The following is a 24,410-nucleotide window of genomic DNA, read 5'->3' as shown; positions in this document are numbered from 1 at the left end:
TCAGGATGTCCAAAAAACTCACTGAAAAGCCTTCAGTTAATCCAAAATGCTGCAGCAAGAGTACTGACAGGGACTAGAAAGAGAGAGCATATTTCTCCTGTTTTGGCTTCCCTTCATTGGCTTCCTGTTAAATCCAGAATTGAATTCAAAATCCTGCTCCTCACATACAAGGTCTTAAATAATCAGGCCCCATCTTATCTTAATGACCTTGTAGTACCATATCACCCTATTAGAGCACTTCGCTCTCGCTCTGCAGGCCTACTTGTTGTTCCTAGAGTATTTAAAAGTAGAATGGGAGGGAGAGCCTTCAGTTTTCAGGCCCCTCTTCTGTGGAACCAGCTTCCAGTTTGGATTCGGGAGACAGACACTATCTCTACTTTTAAGATTAGGCTTAAAACTTTCCTTTTTGCTAAAGCATATAGTTAGGGCTGGACCAGGTGACCCTGAATCCTCCCTTAGTTATGCTGCAATAGATGTAGGCTGCCGGGGGATTCCCATGATGCATTGAGTTTTTCCTTTCCAGTCACCTTTCTCACTCACTATGTATTAACAGACCTCTCTGTATTGAATCGTATCTGTTATTAATCTCTGTCTCTCTTCCACAGCATGTCTTTATCCTGTCTTCCTTCTCTCACCCCAACCGGTCGCAGCAGATGGCCGCCCCTCCCTGAGCCTGGTTCTGCCGGAGGTTTCTTCCTGTTAAAAGGGAGTTTTTACTTCCCACTGTCGCCAAAGTGCTTGCTCATAGGGGGTCATATGATTGTTGGGCTTTTCTCTGTATCTATGAAGCGCCTTGAGGCGACATTTGTTGTGATTTGGCGCTATATAAATAAAATTGAATTGAATTGAATTGAATTGAATTATATTGCACAAACCCCAGTATTACACATGCTCTGACTGTGGTGATATTGCACTGACACGTTTCCCTTTTTGTAAAACATTAACTCTTTTTCACGTCCAACATAAAGCATGATTAATTAAACACGATCACATGTTTGTGTGTCCCTCAGCTGTGTATAACTTTATCTCAAAGTTGACAATGGTGATAGGAAAAGGGTTTCTTATCTAATATTTTCAATGCTCTTTTGTAGCATACTTCGACTGGCCCAATAGCAGCAAAGCTCGTATAGGACCAACTTGTAATAGAGTGTTCACTATGAGCCAGTATCATAGAGTGCAGGAATGTAATCGCTGCTGTGTCTGTTAAATGGGCCGGTTGGTTAATACTAAACCTGTTGTTGTTCCCAAAAGTTTCGTTTTACTATTTTGCCATTTTGTCAAAGTTAACAGAAATATTCACACACACTTTCCTTCATCAGTGTCAAAGCTCATGTATCTGCTGACCCTCTCAACATTTTAACTGATTTAGTTTTCATTATCATCAGCTTTCTCTTTTGTCAACAATATAATTAATCTAACTTAAATGAAATTCAAACCACTGATCAAAACATACCAGCTTACATCAAATTGTGGTAATCCAAGTATTTAATCATTAGTGATAATGAAAGGTCAGCTCTCTGCCATAGTTTTTTTTCCTCTGTCTCAGCGTTGTTCATCTATTTGGGGGGTTCTCTCCATTTTCTCTCCTGCTGTCATTCAAAAGGGGACTTGAGTTGACTGCTGTTGTAATTTTGCCCTACAAAAAGTAAAATTGAATTGAATTGAATGGAACATTAAGTATAAAAGCTATAAACATTACCGTTGCCACATTAATACCATCAATATTACTCATGGATCTGAAAAACAGCGCAATCGTCTTGCGCTGGTGTTTGTTGTCTGATATGATTATCTGTGATCAGTTTCACTATCGTGTTCCCGACTGTTGTCATTTTGTTGCCTCATGCTGTTCAGCGGCATGCTTAAGTTTAAGTTTCGTTTCTTGTTGACAGACTGCAGAGTGACACAGTGAGGATCAGCTGTTGCTCCTAAACACACGACAACATGTTTTCCTGGGGAGAGGACTGTCAGCGCGGCTTTTACGTGAAAGACGGCTCCGGTACCGACAGCACGACCACTGATGATGGAGTTCATTATTTAAACATCAGCCATCACATCGCGGATCTGTCGGCAGGTCGAAACGTGCTGGCTTTCGTTAAAAGTAATGGAAACGCGTTCATTATCCGCACAAACGAGAGCGAGGATGGGAGAAGAGCGAGAGGCAGGCAGAGTGAGTATCGGTGTCACTAACAAGTTCACTCTCTGCTACATTTAACCGAACTGTGTCCACTCACACCTGCTGTGTTTGTGGCTCGTGAATCTGCAGAGTTTGTGAAACACAAAGAGAAGATAGAGGCTGTGAGTTGTGGCGATGATGTGGTCGCACTGCTGTCTGTGAGCGGCAAAGTTCTCTGTGTGGACACCAGACACCCACCTTTCACTCCCAGGTAACAGATACAGATGTGCAAACTTTTATTATTATTGTTGTTGTTTTTATTGGTCCTATGAGAAGGAGTATTAGTATCACGTTAAGAAAAAAAAGTATGCTCCATAGACTAAATGTGCAAAATGGTTTATTATGGCTGTTATGATTAGGCCTTTAACCCCGCAGTGTGTAGCCTGTTTATTTGGATTTTTCTTCTGTGTCCTGTTCCTTCTCTTTCAGCCCACTGGAAGCTTTTTCTAACAAACAGGTTTCTCAGGTTGCTTGTGGGAGTCAGCACTCGGTTGCACTGACCAAAGGTACAGTACAGTTCTGCAGTAAACTGCTACAAATGTAAATGAAAAACTCAAATAATTTAGACAGAGTCAGTCCATCCAACTTACATTCATAGGAAACACATTTGGTTGCCTTACTAATAGTCCACACATTTAGGGTCTATGTCATGACATTAAACATAAACTCTGAGTAAAAGTTGAAGATATCAGGAGTGAGAGTGTTTCACAGAGACATGCTGATTCTCCTACAGATGGTCAGCTGTATACGTGGGGTCAGGACTGCAGGGGCCAGCTGGGTCTGGGTACGAGAGAGTCTGTCTGCAGATCACCTCAACATGTGCCATCACTGTCAGCGATCCCCCTGATCCAGGTCGCTGCAGGAGGAGACCAGAGTTTCGCCCTCTCTGTCTCTGGAGGTGTTTTCAGCTGGGGGAGAAATGACTGTGGACAGCTCGGGCTGGGAGACACAAAAGGTACTGTGGCTTTACAATAAATGTCCTAACTTTATTGTATGTTAATGAGCATTATAATCTGGTAACATAATAACACTGACAATCCTTTTCCTTATAGACAGACACACACCAGCTCCTGTTCAGTGTTTGAATATGAAGAAAGCTCAGGGCATTTCCTGTGGACAGGACCACACGGCCATTTTGACAAAGGTTAGACAAAACGAACAAAAAAACCCCAACAACTTCTTAATTCCTTATTTTTTGAAAACACATTTAAACAGTTGTCATGTAAAAGTAAATGGCTGTGGGACTTTATGCTGTGGTTGTGTGTTTGGCTCCTCAGCATGGGGCAGTGTTTACATTTGGCTCCGGTCAACATGGACAGCTCGGTCACAACTCACTACGCAACGAAGTGCGTCCTCGATTTGTTGCGGAGCTCTGGGGGGCAAAGGTCACCAAGATTACATGTGGAAGGTACGGCACACATACTGTTTAATTCATGATCTAATTTTTTTCAGCTTTAACATCCATGTGAAGCAATTATACATTTTAAATGTATCACAATTCTTTTAGAATACAGTTTTTATATAACAGATATCAGAGACAACATCAAGCTGCTTAAATAAAAAAATGCTTAAAGTAAAGCAGTTAGTAAAGTGTATATGTGGGTTTGAGGTCTAAATATTTTGTATATTATCATCTACACAGGAATCACACTTTAGTGCTGACCGAATCCAAGAAGGTCTACTCCTTTGGTTGTGAGGATCAAGGGCAGCTGGGACATCGAGAGGAGAGTAATCCATCTGTGCCGCTGCCTGTTCGACTGCCACAGGGTAACTACACCTCTGATAATAAACAACTTGAGGATGCAATTAATTTATCTATGAAAGAAATTACGTGTTTACTTATCATTTAAGGCACCAATGGGCGCAAAATCAGAAACATCTTTGCAGGAGAAAACTGTTCATTTGCAACATGTTCATCTGATGAGGTACTGACACTAACACATAAAGTACACACTGTGATGGGAGGAGGTGCAAATATGTGTGAATATGTAAACTGTCACTGCTTTCCTTCACAGGGCATTCACCAGGGTTCAAACACAGACTGTGGCATTGCATCACAACACTGTCTTGATAACATGGTTGACAAATGGATCTCTGAATGTGATTTAAAGTCATGGAAAAAGATTAAACAGTAAGTATGATGCACTGGCAGTCACAGCTTGTTGGTTTGCCTGGTGATTTATGGCTTCTGTGACTCAAATTATTTGTTTGAAAGCAAGTTTTTTTTCTGCAATCAAATGAAAACATTCAATCTTCACAGGGAAATCATGGAGGCATTTTCCTCTGCATCCTATCTGAATAAAAGTTTCCTTGAAAAAAGGTAAATAAAGAGTTAATGTCCATGTCATGGCAGGTTGTCGGTGGTAGGTCTAATATGTTTTAGCTTGTGAAATTTAGCGCTGCCATTTATGGTTATTCTGTGCTAATTTGTAATGATATTGATGATTCTTATTAGCATGAATAAGAGGACACAGTGTGGGTTTGTCTGGTGCATTGGTTGATGTCAAAATAGCAGCCAAACTATTGATATTCCTATCAGTGTTAAAAGTTAATTAATTAGCAAATGTGAACATGCTCTTAACTTAACTGGGTGACCACGGTAATGTTTTAGCTGCTATATATATTTGCTGATGCAGAAGAAGAAACACTTTAATGTGGACTTTTTTCTTTGTCTTCTTAGCGCTGATAAACATTTCCAAACTTCACCAAAGTACCCCGGTTTGAACATGAAACATGCACGGCATGCTTTCAAAAAATTGGCAAAGAAAGACAATGTTCTTGCAGAGGTATGTTTCTAGAATACATGTAATCTGTAGGAAAAGGCTATGTTTTTGTTTTTATAAATAATCTTTCCATGACTCCTTGTTTTTCTGTCTATGTTGACAATCATTCATTTGATCCTTTTTATACTTGGGGGAAGTATTTCAATTGTTATTTTGACTGTTGCAGTATGTTCAAAACTCAGACTATCTCAGACACTCACATGTAATTATAACTCTAAAACAAAGCCTCAGTCCAGACTGTCTTCTAGTTTCTACCCATTTGTATCACTGAGACAGTCTAAAACCTGATATAATCAAGCAGACACATCATTATCATTTCATACATTGTATATATTATTGTAATGTACTTGTTATCTGTGGCCACATATTGAACAGGCACAGTCGCCTTTAAAAAAACACTTGCATATGACTCATTTAGGGGATATTTGCTAATAGTAACTGGATGCACTCTAAGTGACAAGGTAAGAATCCTGGTTTTTATAAGATACCTAAATAATCCGAACATTTTTCCTCTGAACGCCACCCTGCACAAAAACAATCCACCTTCGATCTGCCTGCTGCTGATCGATTCTTGCAATCCTTGCCAAACTAACAGATCGAGGCCGCAGTGCTACGCCTGCTTCCTTCCCTCGATCAGAAACCAGTGGGAGTGGAGGGGTTGAGAATCTACCTTCTTCTCATTGAGCTTCTGCACACAGTCCTGAAACGCACACGGCAACAGAGAATAAAGCTCGCTGTGGCGGTAGCCAATGCAGTAACAAGGTTGTCGAATGAAAGCCTCCAGATTATAGGTATGCTGCCTATACCCACCACCACTATTATACATGGAAAATTTAAAGCCCTTCTTTCTGCTGTTTTTACTTTTGCTAACGTTATTGTTTTCTTCAGGCGACTGGTGGTCCTCTCTGTCGCACTCCACCATGATTCGACACATTAACGTGTGGAAGCAGGCACTCTCAGAGATCCTGTCCTTTGTGCCGGTTCCCCGCAACTCCGGGGTCAGAAATCTGCTGCTAGTCCTCAAATACATGTACAACGTCAGTGTTATTATCTTAAACCAGTCATTTTACTCCTTCTTAAGCCTCAATGCCTCTTCTTTTAACCTGAAAACAAAAAGAAATTGTAAGTAAACTTTTTCTTTTAAAGGCCAACAGCAGGGTTGCGGAATCTCGAAGGATACCGGAGAGCAGTTTTTATTTATTGTTGGATGAAGCATTTCTTAATGAGGATCTGGGCCACTGGCGTTCAGAAAACGGGGTAAACAAAACAAAAACCCTGCCTTTTGTTTCTGTTTTAGGCTAAAGTGATGTGTCTGTCATGGGGTTGGGTCTGCTTTTGTGACGGCTGTTTTCTCTATTTTTTCTTTTGTCATTTTCCTTGGGTGCGATCATTCATTGACTCGTCACCATCTGTTCATACTAACATCCCATTATGCAGCCTGACATTATATTTACCGTCACTGTCCTGGTTCTGGGTCCCAGCATTCTGAGTTTCTTCTGTTTTTATGACATTTTGTGTTATGGTTCCCTGAGTTTATTTTGTTAGCTTTTGTTCAGTATGTGTTTATGTGTGTTAGTCTTTGTGCCTTATTTCCCTCTTCTGTGCATGTGTTCCCATCCTTGTGTGTCATTCCATATTTTCTCCATCTATTGTGTTTATCTGTCTTCCTAGACCTTCTCGTTTCTCTGAGTGTTGTGTCCTCCCAGTCACCGTGTCATGTTATGATGTTGTGTCGCCCTTTGTGTCTTGTCTCTCTCTCTCTCTCCCTCTCATGCTCCCTCCTGTCGTCTCCTGTGTGATGTTTCTTCATTTCCTGTTTTATTGTGAAAGTCTCGTATTTCCATGTTCAGTGTGTCTAGTTGTGCTTCCCCTGTGGCGTCAGGTTCATTCGTGTCAGCTGTGTTCCCCGTGTGTTCTTACTTCCCTCGTTATCCTCCTGTGTATTTATGTCAGCATCTCCCTCATGGTTGTGTGTGTCCCCGTGTGCCCGGTTCATATAATTTCCCAGTCTAGTTTTGTTTTTGTTTGTTTTGCCATTTAGCAAAAAAAGCTGTGTCTGAGTCTGCTTTCGCCTCCGTGAGTCTGCATTTGGGTCCTTTCCTGCCTGCTGCACAGCCGAATCATGACAATCACATTACACCATGTAACATATTATAAAAAATGAGTGGTGCAAACTAAAATTGTTTGCATTGCTAAATGTCATTAAACTCAAAAGAACTGTATGTTTTCTTTTCTGTGTTTAGTATGCTAAAGCTGAGCCACTTCTCCTTTGTGACTTCCCAATTGTGATGGACCTGCAATCAAAAAAATGGGTTTTTGACTCTAATTCTGAATACACCAAGATGGTAAATGACATCCTTATATGAATTTGGTGTGATACAATACTCTGTTTAAAATACACTTTAAAGTAAGTAATCAGGTAGGCAAAACAAAAACGTGTTGAATCTTGAACTTTTTTTCCAGACAATGCAGATAAGTTACTACTTGGAGAATTTCTTTGACTACTTGGGTATTTTTGATGATTATGATGAAGATGTTTTTTTACTGGACCTGAGGCGAGCAACCATTTTGGAAGACACCTTTGAACAACTGGCGGATGCTTGTGACACAGACTACAAGAAGCCACTTAGGGTAAAAACAACAAGGCACAAGCCAACTCAAAATGTTTGCATTGTTGTGTACACATTGTTATATAAACAATATTTTGGCATACAACAAATGTTTTTACTTTTATAATTTTTTAGGTCTTGTTTGATGAAAATCCAATAACCGATGACGTCTACAGGAAAGACTTTTTTTATGAAGTCTTTCATGACTTGGTCTCAGCTGAATCTGGGATGTTCACGTTCAATGACTCTGAAACACTGGCATGGTTCTCCTCAAAAGTAAGAGTTACTAAGTTACTAAAAATATAATTTAAATAGACCGAGACTGATTTCTAAAACTATTTAACAATTGTGATTGCTGATTTATTATTCCTTAATTCAAGAAAACAATTTCAAATGTCTCTACTGTCAGCATCAGGCAACTCAGGAAGACCAGCGTTTCTTCCTGTTTGGAGTTCTGTGTGGATTGGCCCTGTACAACCAATGCATCATCCACTTACCCTTCCCACTGGTGCTGTTCAAGAAGCTGCTCGGTGTAAGGCCTTCACTGGAGGATTTGATAGAATTCAACACAAGTGTTGGAGAGTAAGGGGGAAAGTTCCCTTGTATTTGCTGTATTGTGCAAATATTTGTAGTGTTAGGTGCTGATTGGTTCCACAAATCATCTTAAAGTATTTTGTGTTTAAAGGAGTCTGCAGTACATCCTGGAGGACTACAAAGATGATGACTTGGAAAACCTGGACATGTATTTTTCAGTAGGTGTTTAACACAACTTTAAGTCAAAAACGGCTTTGATATCAACACGCTTCTTTAATCAATAATATCTATTTTTTTCCGCAACAGATCAACTGGGATGGAAAGGACATTGACCTTGATCCTGAAAGTCCTGAAAAGTTGGTGACAAGTCAAAATAAGTGAGGACAATGGCAGCGTTTTTTCATAACATGCGTTTTAAAACCAAAAAAACCCTTCAGTTTTTCTCCGCTAAATGTTTTTGAGGTCCACAGGGCTTTAAATCTGTTGGATCTAAATAAATCTGCAGGACCAGATCAACTTGATTCCTATTTTCTTAAGTTGGCTGCAGATTTTATAGCAGAACCAATAACTTACATTTTTAATATTAGCCTCTCGAACAGTGAGATCCCTGTAATATGGAAATCTGCCTATGTTCTCTCTTTGCTGAAAGGAGGTGATCCTTCAGATGTTAATAACTACAGGCCCACATCTAAATTGTGTGTTCTACCAAAAGTTCTAGAAAAGTTCATTAGTGAACAACTGAAAGACTTTTTGGACAAATATTCAGTTCTTTCCCAACATCAGTCAGGATTCAGAAAACAACACAGCACAATAACTGCTGCCATTAAAGTGGTTAATATTGTTGATTCAATGCACTGCAAAAAATACTGTGCTGCTCTTTTTCTTGACTTGTCAAAGGCTTTTGATACAGTTGACCATGCTATTTTATTAAATAGACTAAACAATATTGGTCTATCTGTAAATGCTGTAAGTTAGTTTTCAAATTACTTGTCAGCAAGAAAACAGTGTGTCCATGCTGCTGGGTCTTCTTCCTCTTTTCTCCCAGTATCCAAAGGACTTCCACAGGGCTCCATATTAGGGCCATTGCTATTTTCTCTTTACATAAACAACCTTTGTGATAATTTGTCAAATGCAGCATTTCATCTTTATGCAGATGATACAATTATTTATTGTTCATCCCCTTCAGTAGCAAAAACCCTGCAATTTATGCAGTCTGCCTTTGATGCCGTTGAACTCAACTTAAGTTGGTGTTAAATCCAGAGAAATCCAAGTTCATGTTATTCTCAAATGGCAAAGAGTTGTTAGCTACGTCTCCTAAGATTAAAACAATTCAAGGAACTGAAATTTGAATGGTCACATCTTAGTATGTATCTAGGGATAATTATAGATCAGAATTTGTCATTTAAAACTCACATTCAAAGGCTTGTGTCAAAGTTAAAACTAAAACTAGGTTACTTTTCTAGAAATCAATCCTGTTTCTCCCTCCAAGTGAGAAAACACTTGATTCATGCAACTGTTTTACCTTTATTGGATTATGGTGACCTGCTTTTTATGAATGCACCTGCCCACTACCTAAAGAGGTTGGATACTGTGTACCATTGTGCTTTACGTTTTATTACTTGCTATGGAAATCGTGTACATCATTGTTCTTTGTATGCTGCTGCTAAATGTCCATCTTTGCATATTCGCAGACTCTCCCATTGGTTGATCTTTATCTATAAATTTCTCCTTGGGCTGGTTCCATCTTATTTATGTGTTTATATGTGTAAAAATCACAACCAATACAGCTTTCGTTCTCATAATATCATACAATTGATTGTCTCAAAAATCAGAACAGAATTGGGGAAAAGGGCTTTTAAATACGCTGCCCTGCTTCCTGGAATAATCTGCAGAAGAAACTGAAATTATCAGAATTGGTTACCTCGGGAGAGTTTAAGTCTGTCTTAAAGGAACGAGAGAATAACTCTTTTACTCAGTGTGATTGTTTTTAATGTACACTTAATTTGATCTGTTATTGTATATTTTATACAAGTTGGTATGGGATACTGTATTTGTTTTAAATGTTATATACTTGGTATGCAGTGTTGGGAAGGTTACTTTTAAAATGTATTCCATTACAGATTACAGAATACATGCCCCAAAATGTATTCTGTAACGTATTCCGTTACGTTACTCAATGAGAGTAACGTATACTGAATACTTTGGATTACTTAATATATTATCATGCTTTTTACAACTACATGAATGTACTATTGCTGTGATTTATTACTGTTACTGAAGGTCCGCGGCTCCGAACCGTAGTAAAGGGACCTCTGGCTAACACGTCGGGTTCGTGTCGGGCTTGTAGCTGAAAACTAGCTTTACTTTGTTGTCTGGGTCAACTTTGCTAGCGAGAGACAGAGAGAGGCGTTGAAAGGCTGCTCCAACGGAACTTATTGTTTTTGGAGGAAAACACGAACACGGTGTACAGTCGAGTCTTAATAGCTTACTTACAACTGGGCTCGTCGGGCACTCTTCTTGGCTGCAGTGGTTATTATTATATTTACATGCTTCCAGCTCCCGTTTTTGCTCGATGACAGCTCGTACTTTTCCTTTTTCTCCCTCCCTCGCTCACAGACACATAACGTGTATGGCAGTCCATTCTCCCTGCAGCACGGACTACACTGCCTATGATGCTACATTCTTTAGCGCTATACCTGTAGCATTCTGCCTATTAGCTTAGCACAACAACAACAGGCGCTCTCTCACCCAGGAAACACGCAGAGAGAGCGCGTCACCCTGTAACCATGGCAACCGTAACGCTGCCACCTGAAACAACAGAACGTAGCTGTCAAACAAAACCCAAACAGTCCTGACCCGCCACAATATGAAACAGGGAAGTACCGCCGTGTAATCCATTTATTTCAACAAAGTAACTGTATTCTAAATACCACCTTTTTAAACGGTAACTGTAACGGAATACAGTTACTCATATTTTGTATTTTAAATACGTAACGGCGGTACATGTATTCCGTTACTCCCCAACACTGTTGGTATGTGACTTTTGTTGCCATGATGCCAGGTCTCTCTTGGAAATTAGATTTTTAATCTCAATGAGATTTTTTTACCTGGATACATAAAGGACTAATAATAAAATAATAAAAATATAGTATTGTCCTGCCAAAGAGAAGCTAGAGATAATGACAAGTCAGCAAATAATATCTAATGACTCTACCAACAGTGACACTGACAATGGAGGTGAGAGAAAGATATAACTGGATGTCATCTGCAAAGAAACATACATTAAACTGTTTTTGTGTCCAAGCAGAAGCATTTAAATAGAAAAAGTAACAAGACTCTGTGCATATTCTTGAGATACACCACAAGCGTGCATGTTTATACGCAAGTAATTAATGGGAAATGTCCATGGCAGAGATATAAAGCGACCACTCTTTAAACAAAATGGAACAGAACAGTTCATGATTTGACCAAAGTGTGGATGTGTTTCTTTAAATCACTACTTTTATCTTCCAAACAGGAAGGAGTTTGTGGATGCCTACGTGAATCATGCCTTCAACACATCAGTGGAGAATGTGTTTCAGGAGTTCAAGAGAGGCTTCTTCCTGGTGTGTGAGCGGGATTTGGTTAAACTCTTTAGGCCAAAGGAGCTGCAAGAAGTGATGGTGGGCAAAGACTTCAGTGACTGGGAAAAGCTGAAACAGGTAAACAGCTGTTAGTGACACAAAGATGTAATTTGTCTGCAATTTTTTTTTATCACATTCTTGTGTATACTTTGATTACAGTTTGAATGAATTATTTTCAATATATCTAACAGCCTCTTTCACTATGACTAGAACACACATTATGAAGGTGAATACAGCGCAGACCATCCCACCATACAGATGTTTTGGGAGGTTTTTGATGAACTGACTGAGAACCAGAAGAAAGCTTTCCTTTGTAAGTATTTGACTTATTTGATCATATAAAACAATGAGTACTAATCTTGTTCTTCAGTATGTCCAAAAGATTTAAAGTAGAGCCACAAATTGCAAGGATTTAATAAAGTAAAATATTCATGTTTTATGACCTGAGTTCATATGTTTCCAGAATGTTTTTACATTTGTGCATTTGGTATCTGGTCTTTGGTAGGAAAAAGCATTTGATGAACTGCTGAGGTGGATGAGCAGTCATGAATGAACTGACAGTCTGACTTCAGAGGGCTATCAGGCCATAATGTTATGCACAAAATAAAACTCCCTGACTTCCACTTTTTTTTCCTCTTCTAGGGTTTGTGACAGGATTTGACCGGGTGCCTATTCTCGGTATGGACAAAATCAAGATGCAAGTCAGAGTTATAGATGTCGAGGACCTCTCCTATGACCAGTACTATCCTCAGACACACACGTGCATCTCGACCTTGGAGCTGCCGTTATACTCAGCTAAGGAGATCATGCAAACCAAACTCACAGAGGCCCTGAGCAACAATAAGAGGATCCATAAGTGATCAACAAAAAATGCCAAGTTTTTTACTGTACTGAACAGAAGACATAACATTGTAATGCAGCACTCTGTGAATTGCTGACCAAAGAGTAGCATTTGTAGTTAGTTGTAATGCTGCTGATTGTGATGTAGAGTGAATGTATGTATACCAAAGAAATCCCACCTACTAAAAATAAAAATGTGAAACATGCTTTTATATAGTTTGGAGGAAGTGTTCCTTATTGTTACATCTCATAAAATATTCAAATATCCAAATAATATTCAAAATAACTGCATTCAGTAAATCATATTGAGCCTATGCAATGTTGTCATTGTAGACATGTGTAATATTTATTAAATATCAAAATTCTATGAAAAGTATTTACACCATAAAAAAAATTCATCTTCGTTCTGAACAAAACTTTTTGTTTTAAAATTTTATTAAAGCTTTGCTTAGAATGAATTGAAACTGAAATTTGATGCGCTTTGCTCATTTCCAATTCCAAATTGTTAATGCTGGACTCTGTGGAAGTCTCAGAGCTCAAAATACAATCCTTTGGCTTTAAGCCGAGTTTGTTCTGGATGTCTGCCTCCACAAACGATTTAAACAGTAAGTGGATGGAGCTCCAAGCTCATTGATACAGCTGCAGGTCTAAGATGATCATATTGGGAATATCTGCTCTCAGCAACGTCATACAGAGCCAAGATATATATTATACATGAAATATACAGTATATATTTTTTCCAGGTATATTTGATATATTGCACACTGCCAGGGAAAGCTTAACAGTAACTGCTGTTATTGTTATTTCATCCGTTATTGATGTTTTATAATGAGAGAAAGATACTGAATACATTATTATTGTTATTATTATTATTATCAGTAGTAGTAGTAGTATTAATATATTTTTTTAATTAATAAAATTTCTTTAGCATAGAAGAGGCCAGGGAAGAAAGGTCAGGAGCATTGAAGGTGGACTGAAACTGTTATGAAGCTTATACATAAGTTCAGTAAGGTAGATCTATGATGTCTGTCTGCTCCCAGGTGTTGTCGGCTCAGTCTATTCTTCACGTCACTTCCACTTGTTCACGCTGTCAACTTGTTTATGACATCACTGGTCTTATCCAATCATCTTCTCAGGTTCGTATCTCAGGTCACACGAAGCACTTTAAGTCTTAGTTCGCATCTGTCATTCTCCTTTGCAGATGCCTTCGTGCAACCCACCCACTCCCCATCACCGCCTATCATTACTCAGGCTCCATTCAAGCCTCCGTCTTTATCTCCACCACCAGCGTCCAGACTCCGGGGGATCCTGCTCTAATGCCCATCACAGCTGGGATTCTTTATGCCAAGACTCAAGTGTATGAGCCAAATACCTCTATCTCAATTGCATGCATCAATAAATCATGTTATTTTTAGAAACCTCTCCTTCATGATTTTTTCCAAGCCTTTAAATTTATACAGTAGTTAGTTTTTTCTCTTTTTTTTAAGGTTTGTTACATAAAAAGTTGATACCAGCTAAACGCAGTATCAACATTTCCCACATTGTACAATACAAACATGCATTTTTGTCCACTTCCTCCTCTGCGTGTGAAACGAAACCCAATGAAAAGCTACACAATTGACCTCTCCTTGTTATTGATGATCTCTTATCAGTTTTACTTTCGTTTCGTTACTTTAACAGATCAGCTGACTCGTGTTATTGTTTCCTTTCCGGATGCTGTTCAGCGGCATGCTTAAGTTTAAGTTTCGTTTCTTGTTGACAGACTGCAGAGTGACACAGTGAGGATCAGCTGTTGCTCCTAAACACACGACAACATGTTTTCCTGGGGAGAGGACTGTCAGCGCGGCTTTTACGTGAAAGACGGCTCCGGTACCGACAGCACGACCACTGATGATGGAGTTCATTATTTAAACATCAGCCATCACATCGCGGATCTGTCGGCAGGTCGAAACGTGCTGGCTTTCGTTAAAAGCAACGGAAACGCGTTCATTATCCGCACAAACGAGAGCGAGGATGGGAGAAGAGCGAGAGGCAGGCAGAGTGAGTATCGGTGTCACTAACAAGTTCACTCTCTGCTACATTTAACCGAACTGTGTCCACTCACACCTGCTGTGTTTGTGGCTCGTGAATCTGCAGAGTTTGTGAAACACAAAGAGAAGATAGAGGCTGTGAGTTGTGGCGATGATGTGGTCGCACTGCTGTCTGTGAGCGGCAAAGTTCTCTGTGTGGACACCAGACACCCACCTTTCACTCCCAGGTAACAGATACAGATGTGCAAACTTTTATTATTATTATTATTATTATTATTATTATTATTATTATTATTATTATTATTATTATTATTATTATTGGTCCTGTGAGAAGGAGTATTAGTATCACGTTAAGAAAAAAATATTATTAAAAAAAGTCGAAAATGTGGAGATGACAGCTGTTTCAAGACAACCTGTCAGTGCTGCTATATCCTACCTTTTACAAAATGCTTTTTGTAGATGAGTTAGTGAAATCGTACAGAATCGGTTTAAGTTACAAGACATTTTTTCCTTACATAAACACAGTGTGTGACCAGCTGCATCTGGTCAGAAGGCAAAAACTGTAAAAATCGTATATTAAATAGTTTCTAATAATTAGATACAGTATAAACAGTATATATCTATTCCAGCCCTGGAATATGTGATGATTTTCAGTCTGTTTGTTTTGGCTTTTTTTGTCCTGTACCGCCCTCCTGTGGGTACCCGGGTGATGTGCTGGGTGGGTGTGTCCTTCAGGATCCTGCAGGCCTGTAGAGCTCCTGATCACAGCAGATGAAATATTTCTACAAAACGGCAGCGCATCAGCTTGTTTTACTAAATCATCTACACAAGGAATTTCATAGAGACTATAAGAGCAATGGCAGTTTGTCTTGAATCAGCAACTGTAATCTCCACATTTCTCCTTTTTTTCCTCAAGTTTAATCTTGAAATTTCAACTTTATTTTCAAAATTGACACAATTTCTTTTTCTTAATGTGGTCCTAATACTCCATCGTAGTCCTCGGAGTGTATACAGTGTGATTCATGTTTATTTGGGTTCATCGTTAGCGCTGATAAATGGCTGTTTCAGCTCTGTTCTCTTCTTCTGCTCTTTCTCTTTCAGGCCACTGGGAGCTTTTTCTAACAAGCAGGTTTCTCAGGTTGCTTGTGGGAGTCAGCACTCAGTTGCACTGACCAAAGGTACAGTAGAATTTTGCAAGTGCTACAGATTTTTAGTTCAACTCAGTTTTATTTATATAGCACCACATCACAACAACAGTCACATCAGGGCACTTTATGTTTGACGGTAAAGGCGTTACAATAATAGAGAGAAATCCCAACAGTCAAAGAACCCCTCTGAGGAAGCACTTGGTGATGGTGGGAAGGAAAAACTCCCTTCTAACAGGAAAAAACCTCCAGCAGAACCAGGGTCAGGGAGCAGCAGGCATCTCATCTTAGCTTGTTATTTAAACAAGCTAAAATAATTAAGAGACCCTGAATCAGTCCATCCAACTTGGACTTCATAATTGTATGCACCCTAAGGTTGTAATATAACAACATCTGTCATGTAGTTCATGTTATTTGTCTTTGTATACATGTCTATATAGATATACATTCCTCCACATATTTTAAATTGTATAATTATAATACACATGCATGGTACAATTGTAAACAAGACCTTGGCCTGACCAAATAACGGTATCGATCTATCTAATGAGTGATTGGAGTATTTTAGATGTAGGAACAAACAATATTTTGCCAGTGTGTGTTTAGCTACTGTGGGCAGGTTAAAGCAGTTTATTGGTGCACTCAAAATAAGATCTAATCATTTAAAGCCTAGAAGGACGGGTGAATTTTACCCTTGAGTCTCACTTTCTCCATCAGGTACACATTATCTTTTGTACATACAAGCATTTATATATGAAATCTGAATTGGAAATTTTATTTTCCTTTGGTTATGACATTAAACATAATCTGAGTAAAAGTTGAAGATATCAGGAGTGAGAGTGTTTCACAGAGACAAGCTGATTCTCCCACAGATGGTCAGCTGTATACGTGGGGTCAGGACTGCAGGGGCCAGCTGGGTCTGGGTACGAGAGAGTCTGTCTGCAGATCACCTCAACATGTGCCATCACTGTCAGCGATCCCCCTGATCCAGGTCGCTGCAGGAGGAGACCAGAGTTTCGCCCTCTCTGTCTCTGGAGGTGTTTTCAGCTGGGGGAGAAATGACTGTGGACAGCTCGGGCTGGGAGACACAAAAGGTACTGTGGCTTTACAATAAATGTCCTAACTTTATTGTATGTTAATGAGCATTATAATCTGGTAACATAATAACACTGACAATCCTTTTCCTTATAGACAGACACACACCAGCTCCTGTTCAGTGTTTGAATATGAAGAAAGCTCAGGGCATTTCCTGTGGACAGGACCACACGGCCATTTTGACAAAGGTTAGACAACAGGAGCATTTTGATGCTCTCCTTTCTTACTAATATATTATTGTAAAGAGTGTGGATTTAAACAAAAAAATTTAATTATTCAAGAAATGCAAAAAAAAAAGGATTTTGAATGTTGTCTCAAAACATACTTAAAAACATCTTACTATAGAAGTTACAAGTTCTAAACATGAAAAAAGAACAAACAACTTAATTCCTTATTTTTTGAAAACACATTAAAACAGTTGTCATGTAAAAGTAAATGGCTGTGGGACTTTATGCTGTAGTTGTGTGTTTGGCTCCTCAGCATGGGGCAGTGTTTACATTTGGCTCTGGTCAACATGGACAGCTCGGTCACAACTCACTACGCAATGAACTGCGTCCTCGACTTGTTGCAGAGCTCTGGGGGGCAAGGGTCACCAAGATTGCATGTGGAAGGTACGGCACACATACTGTTTAATTCATGATCTAATTCTTTTCAGCTTTAACATCCATGTGAAGCAATTATACATTTTAAATGTATCACAATTCTTTTAGAATAAATTTTTTATATAGAGTTAAAAAAATTAAAATAGATTAATTTAAAGATCACTGGTTGTACAGTTACATCAGCATGCTAATATAAAACACCATAAGTTATTATATTATCACTGAAGAGACTAACAGATATCAGAGACAACATCAAGCATCTTAAATAAAAAATGCTTAAAGTAAAGCAGTTAGTAAAGTGTATATGTGGGTTTGAGGTCTAAATATTTAGTATATTATCATCTACACAGGAATCACACTTTAGTGCTGACCGAATCCAAGAAGGTCTACTCCTTTGGTTGTGAGGATCAAGGGCAGCTGGGACATCGAGAGGAGAGTAATCCATCTGTGCCGCTGCCTGTTCGACTGCCACAGGGTAACTACACCTCTGATAATAAACAAATTGAGGATGCAATTAATTTATCTATGAAAGAAGTGATGTGTTTAACCACAAACCACACTGCCCTTATCATAAAGAAGGAAAAAAAAAACATGGGTTGTGCCAAGGAGCATTAAAGCTGTAATTCCTTAATTCCAAAAGTAATTTGGAATTAAGCTCTGGGGGGCAAAGAGCTTGCTCATAGGGGGTCATATGATTGTTGGGTTTTTCTCTGTATCTATGAAGCGCCTTGAGGCGATGTTTGTTGTGATTTGGCGCTATATAAATAAAATTGAATTGAATTGAATTTACTTATCATTTAAGGCACCAATGAGCCCAAAATCAGAAACATCTTCGCAGGAGAAAACTGTTCATTTGCAACGTGCTCGTCTGATGAGGTACTGACACTAACACATAAAGTACAGACTGTGATGGGTGGAGGTGTGAATATGTAAACAGTCACTGCTTTCTTTCACAGGACATTGACGAGGGTTCAAACACAGACTGTGACTTTGCATCACAACACTGTCTTGATAACATGGTTGACAAATGGATCTCTGAATGTGATTCAAAGTCATGGAAAAAGATTAAACAGTAAGTATGATGCACTGGCAGTCACAGCTTGTTGATTTGCCTGGTGTTTTATGGTTTCTGTCATTCAAATTATTTGTTTGAAAACATTTTTTATGCAATAGAATGAAAATATTAAATCTTCACAGGGAAATCTACAAGGCGTTTTCCTCTGCATCCTGTCTGAATAAAAGTTTCCTTCAACAAAGGTAAATACAGAGTTTCTGTGCACCACATTCTTCTTTTTCTCATTTCAAAGGTGGGAGATCTGGTGTTTCAGGATTGAAAGAACTGAAATATTGTTTTAGCTGGTAAATGTTTGCTTATGGATAAGTGCCGTCCTTATATGTGGACTTTGTTCTTTGTCTTCTTAGCGGTGATAAACATCATCAAACTTCACTGAAGTACCACGGCTTGAACCTAAAACATGCACGGCTTGCTTTCAAGAAACTGGTAACAAAGGACAATATTTGGGCAGAGGTATGTTGCTAGAATACATGCAATCTGTAGCAAAAGGTCTTCTTGTTTGCTTTTTATTTTATAAATATCCTACTAATAAGTTGAGGAATCAGCATCTGTCCATAATGTATGAATTCCCCGTTCTTCTGCCTAACGAAAGACACATGTAACAATACCTGGACCTAACTGCTGCTGATCGATTCTTGCAATCCTTGCCAAACTAACAGATCGAGGCTGCTGTGCTACGCCTGCTTCCTTCCCTCGAGCAGAAACCAGTTGGAGTGGAGGGGTTGAGAATCTACCTTCTTCTCAATGAGCTTCTGCATGCAGTGCTGAAACACACACGGCAACAGAGCATAAAGCTCGCTGAGGCGGTAGCTGGTGCAGTAACAAGGTTGTCGAATGAAAGTCTTAAGATCATAGGTACTGTCACAGCTGTCTACATGATATCACAATACTCGTTTTAATCTGGAAGGTGACAAAGTGCTCAAAGTTTCATGGCATGTCCTTTTTATCTGTTCTCTGTTTTTCTTCAGGTGACTGGTGGTCCTCGCTGTCACCCTCCACCATGGTGCGATACGTTAAGGTGTGGAAGCAGGCCCTATCAGAGATCCTGTCCTTTAAACCTGTACCTCGCAACTCTGGAGTCCGAAATCTGCTGCTAGTCCTCCAATATATGTACAATGTTAGTATAAATATCCTAAAACAGTCCTTTCACTCATTCCTAAAGTGAAATTCAAACCTTTCTCTGCCTTTTAAATGATGATAAATAGCTAATAAGATGTTCTGTTGTTAGGCAAACAGAAGGGTTGCAGAAACTCAAAGGATACCAGAAAGTGATTTTTGTGTGTCAGCTGATGAAGATTTCCTTTTGGAGGATTTGCAACATTGGCTTTTACAGTCACAACGAAAGGTAAAATGTTCTGGTCTGAAGTAGTGTGTCTGTGTGTAATCTACTGTGTCATACTTTGTTATTCCATTATTCTAACCACTTTTTAGTCAATACCCAGTGTTCAAATAAACAACATGAAGAAATGTATGTTTTATTTATGTGCAATCAAACCTTAAAGACCTCTTTGGGTTTGTCCCTTTCAGTATTCACATGCTGAGCCTCTCATCCTGTGCAAGTTCCCTATTGTGATGGATCTGCAATCAAAGAAAACAGTGTTTGACATGAATACTTACCATGCCAAGGTAAAAAAAAAAACCTTCCAAAAACATGTGACATGGATTATTTCTCTCTCTTTGAGAAAGAGTAAAAGTGACATCATTCACTTTATTTCAGTTTACAGAGGCGATGAAAGCCTGTCTGAATTTTTGGAGGACATTCGGTCGCAATCCCTCAGTTTTGGAAGACTTTCTCTTTGTAGTGAAGCTGAGGCGAGCATCAGTTTTGGAGGACACCATGAAAAAAATGGCTGATACGAATCACAGAGACTACAAGAGGCCACTCGTGGTAAAGTATTTTAGAGTTCTGCTGCTTACTTTCAAATGCCTAAACAACCTCGCCCCTGACTATCTCACCGACCTCCTCAGTCTCTGTACTCCCAGCCGTTCTTTACGATCATCTGGCCCAGCCCAGGCACCGTCTGAAGACTAGGGCTGATCGTGCTTTTGCCTCTGTAGCACCAAACCTCTGGAATAGTCTTCCTTCTACCATTCGTGCCTCTGAATCCATTCAATCCTTTAGAGACGCTTGGAAACTGACCTATTCAACCTAGCTTTTCTGACTCGCTAATTCTCACCACTCATTAATTGCTGTATCGCTGCTCATTTCTCTGGATAATCATGATTTCTCCCTATCTCTACTTACTAATGTTTTTGCTTGTTTCTCTATTTTCTCTATTTTACCTTGTTTTAATAACTTACTGTTATTCCTTACTGTGAACCACTTCGGTGTACCCCCTGGTTTTAAACGTGCTATATAAATAAAATTGTATTGTACTGTAAACACAAATTATATTAAAAACTTGTGCATTCGTGCAGTTTTGATCTAAACTTTTTTTGCCCCTGTGTCTTGTAGGTTTTCTTTGATGGAAATCGTGTGAACGATGAGGTCTACAAGAAAGACTTTTTTTATGAAGTCTTTCATGACTTGATCTCAGCTGAATCTGGGATGTTCATGTTCAATGACTCCGAAACACTGGCATGGTTCTCCTCAAAAGTAAGCCTTCCTATTGATTGGAAATAAGATTAGACTCAGAATTTTCTGATTCTTTTAACTGATTATAATACAATATAACTAACAATAGTTCAGTACAGATCATAGTCATCAATACAGTCTTCGACAACTAACTTTTGATTTTAATTTGTCCTCACCGTTGACACCAGGCAACTCAGGAAGACCAGCGTTTCTTCCTGTTTGGAGTTCTGTGTGGATTGGCCCTGTACAACCAGTGCATCGTCCACTTACCCTTCCCACTGGTGCTGTTCAAGAAGCTGCTCGGTGTAAGGCCTTCACTGGAGGATTTGATAGAATTCAACACAAGTGTTGGAGAGTAAGGCAGAAAATTTAATAACAGTTATATTTACTTCACACAAATTTGTAGTTTTAGGTGTTGATTGGTTATACAAATGATCCTAAACTATATTATGTTTACAGGAGTCTGCAGTACATTCTGGAGGACTACCAAGATGATGACTTGGAAAACCTGGACATGTATTTTTCGGTAGGCGTTTTCCACACAACTTAAATCAAAACAGTTTTCAAAATGGTCTTGGGATTCGCAATTCTTAAAGCAGTAAAATCTTTTTTTTTCAACAGATCAACTGGGATGGGAAAGATATCGACCTTGATCCAGAAAATTCGGAAAAATTGGTGACAAGTCAAAATAAGTGAGGACAATTAAAGTTTTTTTATATCATGTTTTTGAAAATCAAACTATGAATTATCCTGCCAGAGAGAAGCTAGACATAATAAAAAGTCATCGCATAAAAGAATATTTATATTTAGTAAATTATTTCTTTGTTGTAACAGCACTTCTTGGAAAGAATTGGCATGTTTTTTCCACTAAAATTGGGTCATTTTTGTGCACATTTGTGCGTGGCGCCCATTTAAACATGCCAGATCTTCTCTGCCAAAGCCAAACAGCCTATTCTGCTATTGACTCTCATTTTTAGGCTTCTGGTACTTGCAGTGCTGACAATCAGATGCTTATTAGGCACCTGATTGTGCCAATCAAGGCACATGGATGGAGTGAGCCCTAGCACCACCTCCAAATTTGAAGGCCAAAACAGGAGATATCAGAGACAGGTGAACCAAGAAGACACCACCACAAAGTTTTACTGTATGATCACAGGGTCAAAGTGCGGATAAAACTAGGTTTTGGTGGAAACAGTGTGATTTGTTGGGTGTATGCCAGTAAATGATCCAATCAATCCAACAAATAACACCAGCCAATAGCAGAATAAGCTGTTTGGCATTAGCAGAGATGATCTGGAAAGTTTGTCATGGATGAAAGTCACATGCTCAACTCTGCTGCTCAACCCACAAATGCATTTTCCTTGCAAATGTGACACAATTTGAGGGTGAATGATCAGGCTTTCCAATAGTCTAAGTTTATTTGCCAAGAAGCATAGTTACAACAAGGACATAATCAACCAACCAATTTCCTTATTTTTACTGCTAAGGTTAGAAAAGGTAACAAGGTCCAGTGCATATTCTTGCGATACACCACCATCAGTTTGCCTGTTTATAGGCAAGTAATTTAAGCAATTAATGGGAAATGTCCATGGCAGAGATATAAAGCGACCACTCTTTAAACAAAAAGGAACAGAACAGTTCATGATTTGACCAAAGTGTGATTGTGTTTCTTTAAATCACTACTTTTATCTGCCAAACAGGAAGGAGTTTGTGGATGCCTACGTGAATCATGCCTTCAACACATCAGTGGAGAATGTGTTTCAGGAGTTCAAGAGAGGCTTCTTCCTGGTGTGTGAGCGGGATTTGGTGAAACTCTTCAGGCCAAAGGAGCTGCAAGAAGTGATGGTGGGCAAAGACTTCAGTGACTGGGAAAAGCTGAAACAGGTAAACAGCTGTTAGTGACACAAAGATGTAATTTGTCTGCAATTTTTTATCACATCCTCGTGTATGCTTTGATTACAGTTTGAATGAATTATTTTCAAAATATCTAACAGCCTCTTTCACTATGTCTAGAACACACATTATGAAGGTGAATACAGCGCAGACCATCCCACCATACAGATGTTTTGGGAGGTTTTTGATGAACTGACTGAGACCCAGAAGAAAGCTTTCCTTTGTAAGTATTTGATTTGATTTGATCATAAAAACTAGTTAAATTTTAACATGTAAATGGAAGCTACGTTACTAATCTGCTTTATTAGCAGGAATTTACCATTTTAAATTTGCAACATTGCTTCATCACCGTGACTACTCAAGTTTTGATCACTCAGGAATGTTTTGACATTTGCTAATTGATGCAATGAACATGTGGTAGGAAACATCAGTTTCACAGCAGCTGAGGTTGTGGATAAAGCACCCCAACATGCAGAAAAGTAAACAAAAACTCACGACATCCATCGATTTCCGCTTTTTTCCTCTTCTAGGGTTTGTGACAGGATTTGACCGGGTGCCTATTCTCGGTATGGACAAAATCAAGATGCAAGTCAAAGTTAAAGAAGTCGAGGACCTCTCCTATGACCAGTACTATCCTGAGACACACACATGCTTCTCGACCTTGGAGCTGCCGTTATACTCAGCTAAGGAGATCATGCAAACCAAACTCACAGAGGCCCTGAGCAACAATAAGAGGATCCATAAGTGATCAGCATTATACGCCAGTTTTTTACTGTATTGAACAGTAAAATTGTTGACCAAGTCTAGCGTTTGCAGTTACTGAAACATACTTACTGTTACTGTCATGATCCTGCGTCTTCTACCCAGCGTTTTGGACTTTTGGTTTATTTAATAGTCTGAGGTTGAGATCTTTGCCTCCTTCTTGGGTGTGTATATATTGTTTGTGTCTCCCTCTGTGCAGCGTCATGATCTCGTCCATTCTCGGGCTGTGTGTTCTGCCTGCTAGTTTAGTTTCTAGAACATAAAAAAAATTATGATGATGACTTGGCATCTATGCTTGTGTGTATATTTTGTTTTTTAAAGTGTAAATAGGTAATGTTAGATTATACAACTTGGAGAAAGTCTGTCAGTATTTCATAGTTTTCCCCCTAAATGTTACAGCTCAGAAAATACACAAAATAACTGCACTCACTAAATCATAATCAGCCACACTTATACAATGTTGCCAGTGTTGCCAATGTTAACATATGTAACATATAACATATGTAAGTAAAGATTTGCAACATTTTATGAAAAACTTTGCACTGTGTAAAAAAGAATGTTAGTTTTCAACATAAACTACACTGTTCTGTTTTCCAGATGTGGATTTACTATTAAAGTTTTACTTGGAGTTACCTGAAAAGTGACCCACTTTGCTCATTTCCTTCTCGATA

General features: G+C 39.0%; 2 protein-coding genes across 2 annotated transcripts; both read left to right on the top strand.

Moving 5' to 3' along the window:
• The first annotated feature begins 1,893 nt into the window (after positions 1–1,893).
• LOC118453610 (putative E3 ubiquitin-protein ligase HERC3) lies at positions 1,894–12,759 on the top strand. Its single transcript, XM_087844081.1, has 23 exons — positions 1,894–2,167; positions 2,264–2,384; positions 2,603–2,679; positions 2,907–3,128; positions 3,226–3,317; positions 3,451–3,581; positions 3,816–3,940; positions 4,025–4,098; positions 4,189–4,304; positions 4,434–4,493; positions 4,854–4,959; positions 5,552–5,747; positions 5,845–5,993; positions 6,103–6,213; positions 7,200–7,301; positions 7,420–7,587; positions 7,701–7,841; positions 7,975–8,147; positions 8,251–8,317; positions 8,406–8,476; positions 11,617–11,800; positions 11,933–12,035; positions 12,365–12,759. The coding sequence occupies exons 1-23, from the start codon at positions 1,942–1,944 to the stop codon at positions 12,580–12,582; spliced, it is 3,033 nt and encodes a 1,010-aa protein (XP_087700207.1). The 5' UTR covers positions 1,894–1,941; the 3' UTR covers positions 12,583–12,759.
• A 1,569-nt stretch (positions 12,760–14,328) lies between these two features.
• Positions 14,329–24,370, top strand: LOC102798972 (putative E3 ubiquitin-protein ligase HERC4). Its single transcript, XM_087844080.1, has 23 exons — positions 14,329–14,602; positions 14,699–14,819; positions 15,694–15,770; positions 16,610–16,831; positions 16,929–17,020; positions 17,313–17,443; positions 17,785–17,909; positions 18,237–18,310; positions 18,391–18,506; positions 18,632–18,691; positions 18,857–18,962; positions 19,169–19,364; positions 19,478–19,626; positions 19,738–19,854; positions 20,037–20,135; positions 20,227–20,397; positions 20,965–21,105; positions 21,273–21,439; positions 21,544–21,610; positions 21,706–21,776; positions 22,785–22,968; positions 23,098–23,200; positions 23,508–24,370. The coding sequence occupies exons 1-23, from the start codon at positions 14,377–14,379 to the stop codon at positions 23,723–23,725; spliced, it is 3,033 nt and encodes a 1,010-aa protein (XP_087700206.1). The 5' UTR covers positions 14,329–14,376; the 3' UTR covers positions 23,726–24,370.
• Positions 24,371–24,410: the final 40 nt, after the last annotated feature.

The sequence above is a fragment of the Neolamprologus brichardi genome, chromosome 7 (genome assembly GCF_056152115.1).
Source record: "Neolamprologus brichardi isolate AB-2024 chromosome 7, ASM5615211v1, whole genome shotgun sequence".
In the NCBI taxonomy this organism is placed as follows: domain Eukaryota; kingdom Metazoa; phylum Chordata; class Actinopteri; order Cichliformes; family Cichlidae; genus Neolamprologus; species Neolamprologus brichardi.
The sequence above is the reverse complement of the archived record's forward strand: the minus strand, read 5'-3'. Positions and strand labels throughout refer to the sequence as shown.